General features: G+C 45.8%; 1 protein-coding gene across 2 annotated transcripts; it reads right to left on the bottom strand.

Annotated features, from left to right (window-relative positions):
- Window positions 1-110: 110 nt before the first annotated feature.
- Window positions 111-19,351, bottom strand: LOC119031874 (proline-rich protein 7). 2 transcript variants are annotated; one of them, XM_037120648.1, is made up of 3 exons: window positions 18,718-19,351; window positions 10,597-12,362; window positions 111-1,636 (listed from the first exon to the last, which is right to left on the bottom strand). In XM_037120648.1, the coding sequence occupies exons 2-3, from the start codon at window positions 10,946-10,948 to the stop codon at window positions 1,014-1,016; spliced, it is 975 nt and encodes a 324-aa protein (XP_036976543.1). In that variant the 5' UTR covers window positions 10,949-12,362; window positions 18,718-19,351; the 3' UTR covers window positions 111-1,013. The 2 variants fall into 2 exon arrangements, with proteins under 2 accessions (XP_036976543.1, XP_036976544.1); XM_037120649.1 differs by having other exon boundaries at window positions 10,597-12,357.
- Window positions 19,352-20,148: the final 797 nt, after the last annotated feature.

The following is a 20,148-nucleotide window of genomic DNA, read 5'->3' as shown; positions in this document are numbered from 1 at the left end:
AAAAAAACCTGTGTGGGTAAAAGAAAAGTCACTCTCCGAGAATAAAAGGATGAAGAAACACACAGGTAAAAGCTGTCAAGGAGATGTTAATGAATACTGCAGAGATAATGTGAAGTTGATGGCTTTATTTTTGATATTCAACAGTGTACTGCAGTAAAAACACTCCACCTCCTCCATAAATTAGAAACCCAGCAGGTGAAGATGTGTTTGTTTTTTTTATTCCACAAGAAAAAGAGGCAGTTTGTCACAAAGCTTAAAGAAGGATAATAAATCTGTACATGAAAAAAGTTTGGTCAACAGTTTGTAGTAAAGACGACAACGACGGTAACGAAGCAGCATGTAACAAAAGTTGTGGCTTCGTCTCTAATGTCGCAGCGACACTGAAGGTCACCACGTGTTCTTTTGTTAAGTGTTAATACTACGGGTCCTTGAGAAGGGGACAAGCTGCGAACATCGAAGAAAAATAAATAAAATCAGAGCAGATAAAAGAGGAGAGGTCGTCGTGGGCAACAGACAGTTCCCGGGCGCCATGGCAACAGCAGACTGGAACAATAGGCTGCTCGGTCGCGGAGAGACGAGAGGAGGGACGAGCAGAACGAGAGGGCGACGCGGGGAGGGGGAGGTAGAGATGAAAGGTGGAGAAACAGCTGTGCTTGTACCTCGTTACGGCTTCTTCTTCTCTCCTCCTCCGCGGCTCAAAAAGAGCCTTGACTCAATTAGCCTCCATGCGACACCACGGCATCTCTGTAATTTCCTCCCCGTGTCCTCACGCAGAGCCGGCAGCAGAGTAAGTGGCAGCCTTCGCCCACAGCGCCGCATCGGGGAATTGACCCTGTGACGCCTTTGCAGCACTTTCAACCCTCGTTGAGCTCTTTAAGGGAATTAAATCTCTACTTCTAGCGGCGTTTCGTGCTGTAAACACTGAGGCATATAGACAGGAAGTCTGCTTTAGGCAGAGCTCCTGCTTCAAGGCTCTTCAGAGACGGTTAGACTCCTCCAGGTAGAGTCCAGGTCTAGACGGCGGTGCTCCGACCCAGCAGGGGGAAGGCTGTCGGGAGGCCACAGCTGGGCTCGAGTCCCCTCAGTCCATGGACCCCCTGAAGCCCCTGTATCCCTCCTTGAAACCCTTGAATCCCCCCTTGTAATCCCTGAATCCCCCCTTGGAGTCCTTGAATCCCTCCATGAAATCCTTGTATGCTTCCTCGGAGTCCTTGCACGCCTCCCTGCAGTCCATGAGTCCTCGGCTCTCGGCGCGGCATGGTCGCCATGGCGGCGGCGGCCTGCGTGGAGCGGGGCCCCGGCGGCGTGAGGTTGTTGTGGTTCAGGTCCATGTTGGACAGCAGATGGCCCAGAGAGTCCCAGCGCTGGGACGAAGGCAGCCGAATGAGGGAGGAGTAACCTCGCTCCGGGAACACAGTCATCACAGGAGGCTTGCTGGTCTCAGATCTGAAGACAGGAGCAGGATCCTGGTATTCCCTCGGAGGAGGAAGTGGTGGTGGGTGTGCGGCTCGGAGCGGGGCGGGCTTAAAGTATGTGCCCCCCCGAGGGTCGGCCAGGACCTCGCTGTAGGGCGGAGGAGGGTCCTCCATCATGACGGCGTCCTCGTAGCAGGGCGGCTTTCCGAATATATCTGTGTCTGTGGAGACAACGGAGAGCCGGATTAATCACAGCGTAAAGAATCCTGCAGCCCAAAATACTGAGTCACAGATCGCACTGAAAATATCTGATACTGTCACGTAAACCTGTAAATAGCTGGAAGGTTTGAAGAGTCAGAAGTCAAACTGTTGGAACACAACTCTCTCTCTCTCTCTCTCTCTCTCTCGCTTGTTTTCCATCTGTTCGCCTCTGACGACTCATTTGTAAAAATACACTTTCATCATGTTTATTCAGATCGGAGAGGAAATGGAGGTAAAACGCCTCAATTAGACCATTTAGACCAAGTGTGGAAGCTTTTAAGGCTCCTGTGCAGCTCTCATGGTGTACCAGGGTTAACAGTGTCCACTGCATGTTAACGACCAACAATCAAATGTGAACATTACAGTCATGTGCTGCTGCTGATGCAGAGTGATTGGGTTTATTTCTACTGAGTGTCTGTCTGAAGGGAGGAGCGAGTGATTTCAGAGACGGTGTCAGTAGTTTGTCGTGATCTGAGGAAAATCTTTCACTAGCTGTGCATCCATGAAGCAATTTGATGAATCTCACATCAGAAGTTTTATAGAACAATTTGAAACTTTCTCTAATCACGCTCATTTAAGGTGTTTTTGTGAATCATAGTTAAAGTGCAAAATGTTTAAACTCTGACTGATCAGCTGTTTCCACCGTCGGCATTGAACCGTTACGTTTCTTTGTCTCCGGACAGTGTGATGCACGACCGATGCTAGCTGACATGCAAGAACAATTACATCTCTGTCAGCGGAGGCTCCTGTCGACTTCTCTCCATTTTGTCCATTTGATTTATTGTTCCTGCTAAGAATGAATGAGGTTTTTTCACCTGTGTGTCACCTGTCAGTCAGTATCTTTGTATGAAAATGAGCTAAAACACTTGATTGTTGTCTGACGTCTCATTAAAAATATCTTGACTTTGTTGCCCCAAAGAAATGCTGCAAAATACTCAACCGGTCGCTAAAATCACACAGTTGAAATGGTCTCTGTGCACTTTGTGAGTGCAGCAATTTAATAAAAAGCCTCGACAGGATATTTTCTGCTGTATTTCGTCCACAACCAGATTCTCCTCTAATTGGACCGTTAGCACCTGATGCTAATTTCAGCAGGGAGCCGACCAGCAAAGGAACATCCTGTTTTATTTCTGCAGCCAGTTCCAGACCTCAGCAGTGACGACGTGTTCGGACCGATGCTGAAAGTTCTGCATATTCAGCAGAAACAGCTGAACTGAGCAGGAAGTGAATCACACTGCTGGTGTTTCACTGAGGCTGCTGCAGCTCCAGGAAACACATATTTTTCTTTTATTCTGACAGGATTCCCCGTCATCATGCTGGATTATTAAACCTCAGGTGTTTTCTGGTTTGAGGATCGTGGTGTTTTGTTTCACTGCTGCATCTGTTACATGATACAGATCGCTCTGACATTTTCTTCTGGGTGACATTTAAGAAAAAAACCTGTGTTTGTTTTTTTTACTGTAGAGAAGCAAAGCACAGACACATGAACCTCTTCCTTACAAAACACCAGTTCTCTCCTGCAGCAGCGCCTGTGGGCAGCATGCAAGTCTGTGTTTCCATGTATTGTCAGTATAGAGAAGCACAACAAACATCCGTCTGAGGACAGGGTCTATTTCCAGGCTGATGATTCTGATCGATATCTGTCGAAATGCTGCACAAAACTCTCCCGCTGCTTCTGAAGGCTTCACTGGACCTGAAATATTACCGCCGACTCGTCTTCTCACCTGCTCACACGGGATCCTCTGGAGAAAAGAAACAAGTTTTCACCTTTTTCTTCCCTGCGAGGATCTGATCAGAGTTCATCTCTCAGCGCCGTGTTATCAGTTTTTGAATGAATTAAATATTAAGCATGAGAATGTGACTCCTGGAAATGATGCCATCCTCGTCTGATTCTTACAGAGCGACGCTTCTTTTAACTCAAACAATCTTTGGCTTCAAAAAATATCAAATCTGATTATTATCACCGATTATTGTGTTCATGCGGACACTGTCGGCTGCTGAAAGTGAGAAGCTGTGTCGTGTCTTTGGTAGCGACCACCTGCGTGTCTTGCACTCTGCTCTCTTTGCTTTTAGGAGAGAAGAAATGAGCCGGTGAATCTGTATTTTAACCAATCCAGGTGTCAAAGTCAATCACCTGTAATGTCACTCAGATATGGAGTGGACTAATGGAGTGAAACGCTCAGTGTAGAGCCTGAGCTTCCACCTTGGCCTGCTGATGATGCAGACGCTCTCTTTACCACGGCCAGAGTTCAGCAAATAAAGGATCATATCTTCATGCTTTCAGTCAATATACTCCATTAAAATACGACCCTGAAACCGACTCCTAGAAGCTGTTTCGGAAAAGATCGCTTTACAGTCAGTAGATTGGCTGCAAGGGTAAAAAAAAAAAATACGCTTGACGTTCAGTTGACACACAGTTCTCTGTGCGTCTCCCGGGAATATGCAGCTGAATCAAGTGTTTCTCTGGCAGAGGACAGCAAACGTCCAACGAAAAGGGACTCGTGGACACTGCGGTGTTGAAACACATGAACAACGGGATCATCTCCGGGCCACACGAATGCTGCACGATTACATTTGCTGCCTTTTTAATTGTGCAAACAGGAAGTAGGACATTACTGCATCATCACTTTATTCCCTCTCGGTGTTCACATCCGCCCACGTTCAGCACCAGCGGGTCACTCGCCTGCTCACTTCGGGTCTGAGTGGCCACGGCCAAGTGTGTAATTTTAACAGGGCAAAAAAGATAATTACACTGTTGAGCACATGATGACTTTTTAATCACTACTTGTGAAATGATTCTGCAGCGCCTGCCTAACGTAACTCCTCTCAGGTTTATCAGTGAACTGTATGAACGTCTCTGCAGACTGGAGCTTCTGCTGAAGGAGGTCCAGCACCGGCTGAATGCAGCAGTTTGCTCTGTGCTCCCTCATCAGAACCCACCAGCTTGGTTCCCACAGCAATTACACAATCGTGCAATCATTAAACAGATAAGTGTTGTAAACAGAACCACGAGCAGACAAAAGGTTAGTGTTCCCGACCGAAGGATTAGAAGAAGAGCGGACTTGCTTTTTCAGGAAAGTTTATTCTGCACAAACGTGTCAACTATTAAATATTATTCTGATATTCCTGAAAAACAGTTTAATGCCTCTTTAATATGTTGTAATTCTTTCCCCCTGTGGTACTGAATAATTTTTCTTGGACTCATATGGAATTTTGAAATTCTAGTATTGTGAAAATCCTCGTTGAGAGGCACTCATGTCCAAAGTGACGTCTTCAAAACGCTTCTTTTGTCCGACCAACAGTCAAAAGCCCAAAGACTCTTCATCTGCTGTCATAAACAATAAAGAAAAGCAGAAGATCGTCACATTTAATAAGCTGTTTGACAAATTTTGTTAGACAAATGACTGAAAGAATCATTTTCTTTCTATCAGCTGGATGTAGCAGCCCACATGTCATTCCTCAGCTTCGACCTGTTAACAACAACAAACATCATAAAGTTGTACTTCAACAGCTGTTTGTCGAGCCGTTTCCATGGAGCTGGATGTCTTTGTGTACACCTGGTCAAAATCCAGCGGTCCTCACACATGCCTCCAGCATCACACTCTCATTGTTCGCTCCCCTGTCGATCCACGTGTCGTCAGCAATCGAAGCCGCTGCCAGGACGGATTTAAATACACATCAGAAACCGTGTCGAGCACAAACACGCAGGACTGATGTTTCCAGCGGGAGGAGCAGGAGGGCTTCGTTTGAAGCAGCAGCCAGATCTCTGAGGAGGACGTGTGCGATGCTGACTGTAATCTGTGACAGCTACTGTGTAGAGACACTGATCACATTAGTCAGGCTGAAGTACAGGAGGACGCAGAAACACGGCGGTTGACTGTGCAACAGATCGATTCTCTCGTTTTAGCCGTCAAACGGGAACGATTTCAGTATTTCAGCGTCGTAGAAACAACGAAGCTGATCAGGATTCATCTCAAACATCTTTTCATCCTCATCTGTGCTTCGTCTCTCATTTCTGGTGACAGCTTCTCTCAAAAACTCGCAGGATTCATCACATCAATCATAAGCAGATCAACCACCATCACCTCATTTTCTATGAACGACACTCATCACTAACGACTTAACGCCGTCAGAGGCAGAACAGAACCTGATTTTCCAGTTCAGATCTCTGCGGTCGGCTGCAGAGAGGAGGAAATGATCACCCAGCATGTATGTGTGGGTCAGGACTCGGGGTACAAAAGCCTGTCAGAGCGAGACGTGCCGGCTGTGTGGGACGACAGCTGAGTGATGCATGAAATGTTCTGCGTTTGTGTCGTTTCTAACATCTCCTGTTACAGTTTCAGATGTTTTAAAAAGCACATTTTCTCAGCTGTGAGCATCCGAACAGAACTGGACTCAATCACGTCACATTTATCAACCTGGGAATGAAAAGTTCGATTAGATTGAAGCAGGTTTGTCTGAAATGCAGGTAGATTTCCTGTTTTTGACCAGTGAACATCAGGAGGCAGCCGGCCAACTTTTCTTTTTCGGTGTTTCCTGTTTTATTTTGTAGGTTTACTCCTCTTGTGTCTTACTGATTTACACTTCCTGTCTTGGTCTTTTTTCACCTCAACCTCAAATTCTTCTTTATTATAGAGTCACTCAGTGCGCTCAGTTTATCAGGCACCGACTCTTTCCAAGAGATCTTTATCCAGGACTTTTTCAGAGGTGATGTAGCTGGAACGCCAGGCAGAGAATCCACCAATACACTAATATGTTTCTTAATTAATCAATTTATAACCCCAATGCCTTTTCCTCTTGTGAATTATCAATAACTGAATAGCATGAACACGGAAACAGATACCAAACCTTAAATAATGTTCCAGGAAAACACCAGATCTTCCAGGACATTCTGCTTTTTCTCTCATTTTCCATGACTCAACTTTCCAGATTTTCAAGGTTCTTCAGGATGTGCTGGACACTGTTTTCTGTGCGACCAGTAAACATCAGAAGGCTGTCGGCCATCTGCGAATGACTGCGTTGTTGTGTTTGTTATTTGACTGTTTTGGTTTTCTTCCTGTTGGTTCCTGTTTCATTTTGTAGGATTAATCCTCTTGTGTCTTCACTGATTTGCACGTTCGATCTTTGTCTTTCTTCACCTCAACCTGAGTCAGCTGTACTCAGTTTACTGGACACACTGATTATTAGTGTTGATTGAACCGTGTGGTCATTCTGGAGGATCTAGTTCAAAGCTGCTGAACAGTATTCATGTGTCTGTATCGGGGTTACACAGCAGATTTCAATCCTTCTCCTTGGTTCGTCTTTTGTTGACGTATTTATCCGAGATGCAACAAGTGTGAAAGAGTTAAATCAGCGTCTCCTCGTCTCTCTGGCTGAGCTCAGCTGGTCGGCACCTGCTTCTCTTTTAGCTCCTCGGCTGCCTGGATACTAAACCTCTCCATCAGTCTGCTTTGTGACCGAGACTCCAGCAACCTTTTGTTTTATCCTCCGCTGTCTGTCTCTGCTCGTTAACCATCTCTGACAGCAGCTGATGCTCTTTCGCTCGCTCCAGCTCTCTTCGTTTACTCTCCAGAAATCCCTCTTTTCTCACACTCGGCAGATTACAGAGGGTTTTTTTGCCGTTTCTCCTCCTCTGCAAATGATTCCTTCTCTGCACTTTACGTTCCATACAACAGCATAAACACCGGTAAAGTCTCATGCAATCCACTACAGCGACTACACAAACTGGAGGCTCTTTTTAATCTCTGTATAAATTAGCATTCGATGAGCTGCCGTACACGTTAAAGCTGTGATGTCGCTCAGTTTGTGGGGTTTTAGTCGGCTGCTTCACCGCCGTGTTTGAGATGCCTGCGCGTCTACTTAATGCTAATGCTGCTCACAGCTGACAGTCATTTTCACTGCAGCTGCACTTTTTGCTTTTTCCCCCATTTCAGACGTCTTTACAATTCAAGTGGCTGTGAAAGCACTTTTCTGGCTTTCTAGGTTGACGCTTGAATTTCCTGAAAAGGAAAGTTTACTTTTCTCGCCAGCAGAACGAGCCAAAAACTCATGAATTAATTTCCATTAAAAAGTCTGTACGGGGCGACCTTGGGCTGAGGGATGATGGGAAACAGGAAGGCCGAGGACTGGACAGGAGAAGCTGCTCTCTTTTATGTACAGTTGGTGTGCCCTTGAGCAAGGCACTTGACTATCAACAAGCATAGCAGCTAAGAGATCTGCAGTCTGTCATTCGTCTTGGATGGCACATTAAAATGGCTGAATTCCCAGAGAAGCGGTTTGTTTGTTAGAGCAGCGACCAGGTGAGTGTTTGAGTAACTCGGCCGTCAGCGTGCAGGCAGCTGACTCAGAGGCTGTTGTGGTTGTTTCCTGTAGCAGCGGAGATGCTGACGATTGTACAATGCCGACTGATCATATAAGACTGCTACTGGGCGGCTATTTCAGTCCACAGCCGGTGAATCAGACTGATATGCAACCCGTGAGTTGTGACGTATGACTACGTAACGCTATAGAAAATTAAAGTGGCGATCTCGAAGATTTCCAGGTTTATTTTTGGACCTCCGTCGTCAGTCGGCACCACGTGAAAGGGAACAACGTCTTCTGAGACGGTAATAATAACACTCGGTACTTTATGTACTTATTCATTGTACAACATCAGGCCACCTTGTTTCGATCACTATGATTTGAAACCGTGTCTCTGAGTCAGCACCTGTCACCTGTACCTGTGATGTAATGCAGCTATCCCGACCAGCGTCGCCACCCAGTGTACATCGTTGGTATTACAGCAAATGCAAAGGCTCAGTCATTATCGTGTTGCCTCAGTCGTTGATGCTGAACTAACAGTTACTACTCTAATTCATGTGCTTCTATCTAAACACAACATGATCTGTTCCTCAACCTAACCAAGTCGTTCTGGTCCTCCAGCTGTGCTCCTGCAGACTCCACCCTCTCCTCTCATCGTCTCTCTGTCTTCTCGCCTCGGTTTCCTTTTTCGTTCAGCCCGGCTGTGTTGTTGCTCGCTCCGTCACCGCTCGGCCTCCACAGTCGCCGCCCACGCCTCAGCGGCAGCTGTCACCATGACGCCCCGCGGGGGAACGCTGCCCGGCGGGGAGGGAGGTGGTAGCTGGGAACTGAAGAGGCTAAAAAAAATCTGACACAGTGCTTTAATGTACTCCTCCTCCTGTCCTCCGCTTCTGTCTGCTGCCTCTCAATTCATTTATTGTTCTCTGTTTTTTGCTGATTTAACAAACGTGAATAAAATGTGAATAAAATATGAATTTGGCTCGTGAATAAAGAGCAAGTGAGCCGTGACAAGTTTGGCATTTACGCTCGGCGGTGATTAATGTTCTGCTGGAGGAGAAAATGTTGCTGTTCTGACAAACGGATGCGGCGCTGCTGCGTTTTTAATTCTGACTGCAGAAGTTTGAAGAGATAAAGAGGAAACACTTTGTTTCATCCATTACTGAAGCTCGACATGTTGGAGTCAGAGACGGCTGCATGTGCTGTTCCAGACAATTAAACATTTCTGAGAAGACACGAGAACACAGCGACGATGTTTCTACTCAGGTTAAAGTGACGTAAATCAGGACACAGTTCGTCCTTTTGTCCCGTTTTTAGTGAACCGGGTCTACGTTTGTATGCACTGTTACAGGAAATAGCCACAGCCTCACACTCTGACTCTCTGACAGCAACAAAGCTTCTCGCCTTCTCCCGCCTACTCAATTATTATGTTACCACACTGCCAAAAAATGGAAATGGACATGCTCCCATACAGACTGGCTGCCCTCGATGCTCCTCGTGCCAAACCTGCTGCTGATCTGCCAGAGAATGCAGAAGAGACACAGAAGAGACGGACTGTGGACTCCAGATTTGTTCCTGTACCAGAGTCAGACGGAACAGTCTGTGCTCGAGAATAATCCTGCAGAGCTCCGAGACGCTCGCGGCTGCAGGCGCGTTCACAGTCACGCACACTTGTACCAACAAACTTGAATTCTTAAAGGAAATTTTTGTTTCAAATCATTGAAAAACGTTTGATGCAACAGTATCAATGCAAAGAGAAACATCGACTCGTATCACTGCCATCATCTGTCCATGTTCAGCTCCTTTCTCAACAGACAGTTCCAGACTTTTAGATGGAAAAGAACTGATTAAATTCAGCATTTATAATGGTACAACAGTGTCTTGGTGTCCAACATTGGCTCCTACAAACAACCTTGTAACAGCTGCAGGTCTAAAGTGAAACCCTGAAATCTGCCTTTTGGATTTTTGTGCGACAAAAACATAAAATTATCAAAAAAAACATCCTTCAGATCGACACTCAGCGATCACCTCAGTGTGTTTCCAGCGAGCGTCGTTCTTCTGAAATGTTTGAACTCTGCGTATGTTTGTGCATCTCGACATCAGTGTGGAGGGAATGAAAATGATTATCACGGTAGGTGAAGTTAAACTCGATTATTTCACCAATTATCAGCATTAATTAGCTCCAGCTTATTATTTTGGAAGGATAACGAAGCATAAATGAATTCCATTAAACACCCACACATCCTGTTAGAAGCTCAACATCACAAATGCGACACGCAGTTGATACGATGCACCAGAAATCTGTCTTGGACTCCACATCCACAGTAGGCGGGTCGAGCAGCACCGGCGCCGTACCGACTGCTAAACTCCTCCCACAACCTCAGATCCTCAGACCATCTCCGTACCCAAGTACAGGATTTGGATCAACATTAACAATTCTGGATTTTTGAGAACACCAAATCCTCAGAAACCTTCTGAAGTCCCATGTTTGTCTGACGCTAGATTGCAGATTTAACCATGAGGCGGTAGTTAAATAAAACTGGGCTACGATCATTTATGTGTATGAAACGTTTTCAGACTTTTGTTTTCAGCTCAGAAGAATATATAATAACTTCCTCGTTACCTGGCATGCTGACCCAGTTCGCCTCTGGCATGGGATGAGGAACCGGCAGAGGAACCGGCGGCGCCAGCGTCGGAGGAGGGCAGAACTGCGGCGGCTCTCTGGGCAGCTGCGTGGGTGGAGCTGCAGGTGGTGGAGGAGGAGGAGGGAGAGGAGGGTATCCTGCGGGCGGACAGCTGAGCGGCTCCATCTCGACGGTCCGCAGACACTGCTCCCTCAGCCGCTCCTCGTGGCGGCGCTTCAGCCGGCGCTGCAGGAAGCTGCAGAAGCAGCAGAGCATGACGACGACGGCCCAGACCAACCAGAAGCCGGCGAAACAGGCCAGGAAGGTGTAGGTGCCCTGTGACATCACCATGGCAGTGAGGGGACGGGCTTAGAGGTCCCCCCCCGAGGAGGGAAGGGGCGGTTTCAGACGGGGTCCTGCTGTGGTCGTGATTCGTCTCTCCAGGATCGATGGGAGAAGATCTGGCACGTTTTATCTCATTCGGTGATGAAAATATGAATAATTAAAGTGCTGACACGGCTGTTTGAAGGCTGTAATCCAAGATGGGAACTTAAAAAAAGCCGCGTGACTCGAACACTGGTGAGTTTAAATCACTAAAAATCCTTCAGAATCGACACAAGACGTCAGAAACTCTCACAATCTGATAATCAAGATGGCGGCTCTTTCACTCGACGCCTCCCGAGATTCAAACAGACAATAAAATAGCTTCTGCTTTGTTAGAATCGATGGGAAAAAAAGTATCCACAATCCTTAAAAATGAAGATAATCTAAGTTAAAAACCGTCCAAATAAATCCAGAGAACAGAAGAATCTGCATCGCTCTCTTCAAACGTCTGAACACGAGATGTTCTGTCGCAGGTTCTGTCCCGGTTTTGTTTACTGAGGTTCGTCTGCAGCATCCTCATTACAATGTGCAATCATACTTGTTAAATAAAAAAACTCATTAAAATGTTTTGTTCTGGGTTTTTTTCTGGAGGAAGGGACCTGAATGCACAAAACACCTCACGATGAAGTTAATCACCTTGGAAACAGCGGCTGCAGCTCGTTAGTCACGCCGGCGCCGGTTCTGTCCGCTCGGTTTAGAAACAAATGGATCTTGATCACAGGACGTTACATGTTGAGAGTTGAAAATTACAGCGCTGCAACACCAAATTCACCATGAGAAGTCTTTGTGCTTTTTTTTTTTTTTTTTTAATTATGAAGGTAAATATATGTTATTAAAAGTCTCAGAGTCACTGAGGGGAAGAAAACTCATGTAAACCTGCAGGAAGTCAATATTTTTCAGTAGTTTCGAATCATTTGTATCCATGCAGAAGTTTAACAGCTCAGCTCCTCATTTACACATGAATAAGTGCGAGTCTGAGGAAAACTGCACCGTCACAGGTGAACGACACTGATTTAATTCTCCACCAGACAACTTTCAATAATCCACCGTCTCAGCTTTTATGAGGCCGTCGTGTCTGAAAACGTTTCCATCTCTGCTGGAGGAGAATGAAGTCTGAGTGGCATCGTGGCCTGATGTCTGAGGCGGTCCGACGGAGGGAAGAGGAGGGAAACAACAGCTGGAGGCGGGTCAGATGACCTGAGGCAGCGTCCAATCAGAAGCACCGATGTGTGAATCCCTGTCAGACGAGTTGGTCCACGTGAATCTCAGCCTGGTCCGTTCAGGGCCGCGGGGTCCCGGAGTCGGGGGTCCGTCAGCGCCGGCCGTGACGCCGAATTCTTCCCTCTCAGATCCCGACGGGACTCCTCGGCCTCACGCTGCTCTACAAAGACACACGAGGAGGAGACGAAAACCATCGTCAGCGATTATCAGAGGACAGATTCAGACAGAAGAATCAACACAGTGAGAAGTCGGAGCAGTGAAGCGGGACAGAGGTCGACCTCGGGGGGCGAGGATCACTTTCACACTTCAGAGAAGAAGCTCGCAGGGAAAATATCCTCAGTGAAAACATTACAAGTAATAAATCACTTCAGTTGTTCCTCCTCTTCTGCACAGCTCATAACAAACTGTAACAATCAAACAGTTTCAGTTATTAAAGATGAAGAAACAACGAGGCGTCACTTTTAAAGAAGCATTCTGTAGTTTGGAAAAGAAACAGCTTCATTTTCTGTCCAAACAAACTAAATACAGAAACCCTCTTTGTTTCCATGACTGATTAAACAAACTGATCTTAAAGGACAATTCATACTGTTTTACTTTGTTGATATGTGGCGGACCCTGCCACCTTTCTAGCCTCAAACATTTTCATCTCATTCATCGTATAACTGATGCACGAGTCTCAGATTACTTCTACTACAATCACACGTCATTATTCCTTCATCCAACCAGCCTACAGTTTGTGAGCGTGAGCACAGAAAGAAATGTCTTTGTCAGAAAGTATTTGGCGAACAGTGCCGCTCGTTACCATCGTCAGGAAATGACTCATGACATTGTGAAATGGACCGGAGTGGGTCGGGGACAGGAAAGGCAAATGATTGGTTAAGTCGTTCCTCTGCGGCTCAATGAAGTCACATTATTTTCCTTCTGAACGTTAACAGAAGTCGTTATTGGGCTTTTTCCCTCAAGTTAACTGACAGCATTCATCTTTTTCAACATGTGAATTTAGTCAGCGAGTTTCAGGAGCTGAACAAATCCACAATTTAAGAGCTCCCTGAAGAAGACGGACAGAAAGAAAAGAGAAACAGATGAAGGTTTGATACAAGTATAATATCCAAATCTGAAGGGAGGATATTGGATTCAGAAGTAACTTCACTGAACATTTCTTTCTTGTTCTTCTTCTTCCCTCAAAGGGCCAAAAAAAGAGAGAAAGAAATCCCCTTTAAGTCCAAAGGAATATTTTCTTCTAGTTCAAACATGATTCTCTGCACATTTAACAGCAACACGCAGCTGGATCAGCTGGTTCTGAGTCCGACTGTCACAGCCCACAAACAGATTCATTAATATGTTCTGCAGCCAGAAACAGCCTGTGTGTGTGTGTGTGTGTGTGTGTGTGTGTGTGTGTGTGTGTGTGTGTGTGTGTGTGTGTGTGTGTGTGTGTGTGTGTGTGTGTGTGTGCGTGTTTGATTTCTGCTGGTTTCAACAGAATTATTCATATGTTCTGTTTTCCACCATTTAGAAAACACAGCCTTTGTTTTTTTTCTTAATTGGCTCCGATCTGTGCCGGATTTCTGCATCTTGATTTGCATCTGATCGTTTTAATTCTTCACTGCAGCGACGTGAAGATGTAGATGTGTTTTCCCCCCAACCATGGTGCAGAGGCTCCTCTGGAAACTTTAGATGTTTTGCTCCCTGTTTCAGTGAAACACAGACGGTGGAGGACAGAAGGTCTTGCATATCTTCACATCAACGACCCCAAACAGACGGACGTTTACTGGACCGCAGACCTCCGTCTGGTGATCCGACACCACGACACTGTACAGCCGTCTGTCTGGTTGCATTGTGCACATTTTCCAAGAGAAGTTTTCATCGCTGGACCAAACTTCATGATGAAGAAGCGAAGTTTCAGTTTCAGCAGCTCCAGGTCTGAAAAGTTGACCAAGATTCCACTGGTTGCACAAAGAAGCGTGATTGTATTTGAGCTTATGAGAAAATGAGCCTCCTTCTCACTTGATTTACTACCTCAGTAAAGAGTTTCCTCCAGCTGTGATGAAGGGAACGCAGTACAGATCGCTCACTAAGTAAACGACAGCTAGCAACACGTAGCAGCAGTTAGCAGTTCCTTTAGCAACAAAGCTAGTACAGCTCCGGTCCCGAGGTGTGTGTTAAATACGTTTGTTAGCTTTACTTGTTGCTAAAGTAGCTGCTAACTGTCCAGAGCTGCTGCAGACAGAACCAGGCGAGGCCAGCGGGAGGGAAAAAAAAAAAAAACAGGACATTTTGTTCCATTTCTCAACATGTTGATCAGTTTAACGAAGTTGCATCAGAGTCCACTTTTAGGGGTCTGGGTCTGATATTCAGTCCACACCACAGATTTATGAAGCAACACACTCCTCTTGCAGCATCATAAAATAAAGAAAGTGATGTTTTGACTTCATGGTCTTTAAGATTCATCATGAGCAGGACATGAATTTCGTGGCAGTCCGTCTGATGAACACTGAGATATTCCACTGGCTAAATGGAAACTTTACCTCTCGTTATTATTCATGATGTGATTTTGGGCGGTGAGTCATCAGCTGCTGTGAGATAACGACCCTCGCGTCGCTCCTGTGAGGCTGAAATGTGAAGTGCAGACTTTTGTTTTTGTTTATTTCACAGTTTTAAAGATCATCTGTTCATCTCGACATCAGCATCGGGAGCCACCAGTCACGCTTCACCCTTTTCATCGAGAGATGTTTTTAGAAAACACTGTCGAGATTATGAATGTAATATTTCTTCGCCTGCTGTCTGAACGTCTCCTGAGAGAGTCGCATCACTCTGGAAAAAAACCCTCTGAACAGTCGTGACTTGTCCCGTCACCACTCGAGCTGAACCGAAGACATTTACAGCAGTTTGAAAATAAGATATCTGAGGGGAGTGGCACCTACTTCCTCTCCGAATTGAAAGAGTTATGACGTATGTGTTTTTCTCTCAGATCGGCCACTCGAACAGTATCACAGCAGTATTTATAGCTCGAGTGGAGCCTCGGCGTTCGTGTCATGTACTTTCGTCTTCCACCTCCGCGTCACCTCTGGGAACGGCCCTCCTGTGTCTATTGTAATTTAAAATTGTTCAGCAGAGGTGATTCATCAGCAGAGAGCCTTCGTGAGGCCGCTGATATTTCAATCTACGAGCGGCGGTATTGAACAGAGCCTTTGTTTACTCCCCACGCCTCCTGCCCGTCCGAACCCGTCACCACAGAGGAGCGTTCAGCAGGACTCGGACCTCAGCGGCCTCCCACACAGTACAGTACACACTCACACTATTTATATCACCGCGCTCTCTTTCATCTCCTCTCATGTCGACTACAATCTGGAATAACACCGATCCCTCTCTGAATTAAATGAATGAATGATTTGAATTTGAACTCTGAGAGCTGAAAGGCGACAATAAAACGTGAATAAGCAAAACATTACGGAGGATGTTGGATGGTGAAGTGGGTTGTCGGAACATAATAGAGACACTTGCTGTGTTACCTTGTTACATAAAACACAAGGGAACAGCAGAGCTACTAGCCACGTTTAATTCACATTTAGAGCACGTTTTGACTGAATTTCAGCAGCAGAAACTGTGAATAAACGCTTGTCAGTCCTCACTAGAAAAAAAAAATGCAGCTTATAGATCCATTGCTGTGAACACTTTTCCTTTTCAGGGTCATGGGTTCAAAACGCTTCAAAAATCTCATCTGGGCTTTTTGTCAATGGAATCAGGGCGATGCTGACTTCCAGGTTAGCCGGCAACAATCTGTCATCACTGTATTGTTTCACAAATTAACCACGTGGCGACACGGGAACATCGCTGACACTCGTCGGGACTTGATGAGTTTAAATCACGAATCATAGACGTAATTTATTCAGTAACTTTTCCACCTGCACCGAGTTTTAAAACTTCCACTTTCCTGCCCACAGAATGAAAACGACCAAAGATGAAAACAAACTACAATCTTCCAAAACATCACAGAAGGTTTTTATAAAAATGGTCTATCAAAGTTTTTTTTCTGTCTCTGTGGATGAAGTTCCCTGCTGAGTTTTCTTGTCAACAAACGAGAGATTTGTTTCTACTTCACTGAACTTTCTGGGTTCTTCATAAAACATCTGCAAAGCCAACTGAGATCTGCATCTTTGTACAATCGTTTACGAGAAAGCGACTAACGATAAACGCTGATTTCACTCCAAACTAACTTTGTGTCGTGACAGCTGCTGTGGACCAAAACTCTGCTGTAACTTCTTTAAACTGGTGTTGAAGCACAACAAACTGATCATTGTATCATGATCAATATGTGATTATATGGTAACGTTTCTGTTTTGTCACATTGTTCTTGAGCTGTTCTGAAATTTCTCTGTCGGTGAGTTTAAAGTCCTGGCATCCAATATCCCAGAGGTTCAGATAAGTGTTGCGTTCAGGAGCTCTATTGTTCGTTAAGAGACGTGACGTTAAGAGTTTTAATTAATCCTCCTGGACGTGAAAATGAGGCCTGTGAGTTCCCAGCGTCGGGCTGATCTCTGATCATGTGAGGACTCGGTGTTTTGCTTCAGGCCTCAGCGGGTCGCTTCTTATCCTCTGAGGTTTCATCTGTCATCACATTTCACTCAGAGCAGAACGCTCACATGATCTCTGGATCTCGTTTCCTGTTTGTGATCTTGACTTTTTCGTCCGACTCGTGTCCTTGAATTCTTCGCGTTTGTTTCACTGAGTTTCCACCCGACACAGATGGACTGAAACTGTGAAGTTAAAGTTTTAAAGACTCTTCAGCACCAGTGATAAGATCCATCCCTGCAGTTTTAAAACATCACCCTTACTTTGATTAAACATTTGCACAGATTTGATTTGAGCTGTTTGATCTTCGTCGCCTGCCTGACGATCCGTGGCTGCAGAATCACGTCTCGAAACTTAAAGGATCTTTTTAAAATGCTGACAAGCAGCTTTATTCCCAACACGTTTCATCAGGTCCTGACGGTCTGCAGCTCAGGTGTGACAGAAACTCACCTGCTGAGGTCTGAGAGGTCGACAATGACAAATATATGAGAAAATTGGGTTTTTTTTAAGTTCAAGTTTGCTCCCTTTAAAGTGTGAGGCTGTAATTTGCTCCCCCTGCTGGTCCAACGCAGCATTTCTTCTCCTCCTCCTCCTTCTTCAGATCTTCCTGATTAAGTTACGATCCCAGGCGTTATCGTTGGTCCGACTTTGCACCATGAGAACGATGTAAAGGTGCCAATTGAGAACAATTCTTTTCCATGAAAATAAACTTGGCATCAGAATCTTTAGATCCAAGTCTCTCGGTCTGTGTTGTTTCTCGCTGATCCCATCATGCCAGCCATGTTTTGTTTCTGTTCTCTCTGTTGGTACTTTCCATCTTTCCATATTCGGTCACATTTATTAGACTCACAGTCAAAATACTGTACAAGCCTCTGAGCGATTCAATCTACGATACATCGATCCTGGATCGATATGTCGATTCAATCATCCAACAGCTTTGATGCAAAGTGAAAACATCGAGTCATGTCAACGCCATCCTAAAGGACCTTACTGCAGGCCGAGGTATCGAATCAAATCGTATCGTATCGTGGCAGACTTTGTGATATCGGCAAATATCATACCATCATCCAAAGAACTGATATATTTACAATACAAGACAATACTCTATTTTTCATTTTCTTCTTATCTCCCGTCACGACGCTGTGCTCGTGCTCTGGTTTAGGCACAACAACAAATCTCAGAAAACATCTGATGTTTCACATCAGCAACATCGAGATTCAGCCACGATCGCTGAGGCTGGAGATGAGAATCAACTCGACTACGTAAAGCGTCTTTTTGTCAGGAGGATGAAGTGATGTAGGCTACACGGCTACGTCATCAACAGCAGCTGGAGGTAAACAAACCAGGAGACAAAATGGAGAGAAGGCTTCAGGATCTGACTTCGATAAGACAAGGTGTGATTATTTTTAACATCAGTTAACATCTGCCACTGACCACTTCAAACGAGCGTGCAAACTTTCAGATTTTTGTCATTTCAATTGTGATATTGTTCAAAATGCGTTCATGGAAACAGGAAACATGTAGTTGAAGTGTGAGTTAAGACTTCTGACAGACTTGTACTTTACTTTAAGGTACTTAGTTACTTTCCCCAGTGGAGTAACATCAGCTGCAGAGAATCACACCGTCCACAGCTGTCAACACGACCTGAAGTCTTCAGAGATCACAGTGTCTGAGCAGCTCCGGATCAAACTGATCAATGTGTCAAATCATCATGATCGATTCCTTCATTACGCAACAGCTCAGCTCACTGCTGCTCTGTGAATGTCCCTCCCTCAGTTTCCTCCGTGAGAGAAACAGCAGGAGGGTTTTTCATCCTGAGGCTGAGACTAAAGACGTGACTCTCAGTCAGACATCGTGTCTACATGGAGGTGAACAGCGCAGGTAATCAAACACCTCCAGCAGCAGCAGCTGGCACCACAGGTCTCTGATGAAAAGACACAACTCACCTTTTAATCCTCCGGGCGTCTCCGAGCAGATGACGCACTCTGCGCGCTCCGTGCGTCAAGTTTTATGTCCAACAGAGAAAAAAAAAATAGAGAAAAAGAAACAAAAGGAGGTAAAAATCAGGATCCTGCTGGTGAGTGTGAAGCGTCCACCGGCAGAGACGTGAGCTCCTCTCTCCTCTCCTCTCCTCTCTCCTCTCTCCTCTCCTGCTGGCTGAGGAGCTGCGCGTCGTGTTTTGGTCGTCAGGGGAACAAAAATAGGTTTATCAGTTCACCTTGACGCGCTGGCTCCTCCCTCCTTCTCTCTCTCTCTTTCTCTCTCCTCTCCTTCGTTCAGTCCCTCCTCCCTCTCTCTCTCTCCCTCTCTCTCATCACTGATGAGCAGAAGGAGTGTGTCGTGCCACTCTGCCCGCCCGCCTGTCTGTCTGTCTGTCTGTCTGTCTGTCTGAATACAAATCAACCTGCTGGCGGAGGTTTTCCAAGGACGCACGCCTTGGCGCACGAAGCCTGCCGCTGTGAAGTCTGCAGGAGACTTTCTATGAGGGCTGATATCCACACTGTGTATACAAACTAATTATACAACACTCCTCAGGGTTGTGTTTGTGTTGTTGTGTTATCTCTGCCTACACACAGGAAAGAGTGGAGGGGACGGTGGGAAAACCAATCTGAGGGCCGCAGACGGTCTTATCTTAACGGAGGAGATGGTCGGTCAGCGTTATCAGCGAGGTCGCCCATCACGAGCCGAGAGTCTAGCCGAGCAAAGGCAGTCGAGATAAGATAAGATAATCCCGTATTGATCCCCAGAGGAGGAAATTCAGATGCAACAGCGGCACGAGGACAAAACTCGGAGGAGCCTGTGATGACGGCATCCTGGGAAACGTAGGATGCAGTTAAACATTAAACTTAAACCTGCTAACATCGGGCTTTTTGTGTGCAGTTGGAATGTGTTTCCACCCGGGTTGCTCTAAAGTAGACACGATCTAAACATAACACACTGATGCATTTCCCCCCCACACGAAAACTGATGACGTGTTATCAACATCCGGCAGTGGTGAAGCTTAAACAAGACGGGAGTTTGTGATACGAGCCTGAAAGACAGTTTTCATAGTGGCCAAACTGTGAAACTACAACGTCACATGATGCACTGCGGTGGTCTCCAGGCGTCCTTAAAACATCCGGTGGTGTGACTGGAGCTGTTATCAGCTGTCTGGTTGGCAGCCTCGTTGGCACCACAGTAATCTCCTTCACCTGCTGGTTTGCAGCGATGTTAACTTATGATGTTACGTCCTTTCAACGAGGCTGATCGTTTCAGGAAGTCGTTTGTTTCAGCTTCAGCTGCACCTTCAACAGAGGTTCAGTCTTTTAATCAGAGATCAAGTTACGAACAGGTGAGTTGACATCAGATAACCTTCAGTTTACCACACCTGCACCTCG

The sequence above is a fragment of the Acanthopagrus latus genome, chromosome 13 (assembly GCF_904848185.1).
Source record: "Acanthopagrus latus isolate v.2019 chromosome 13, fAcaLat1.1, whole genome shotgun sequence".
Lineage (NCBI taxonomy): Eukaryota > Metazoa > Chordata > Actinopteri > Spariformes > Sparidae > Acanthopagrus > Acanthopagrus latus.
Note: the sequence above shows the minus strand (reverse complement) of the source record. Positions and strands in the feature narration are given on the sequence as shown.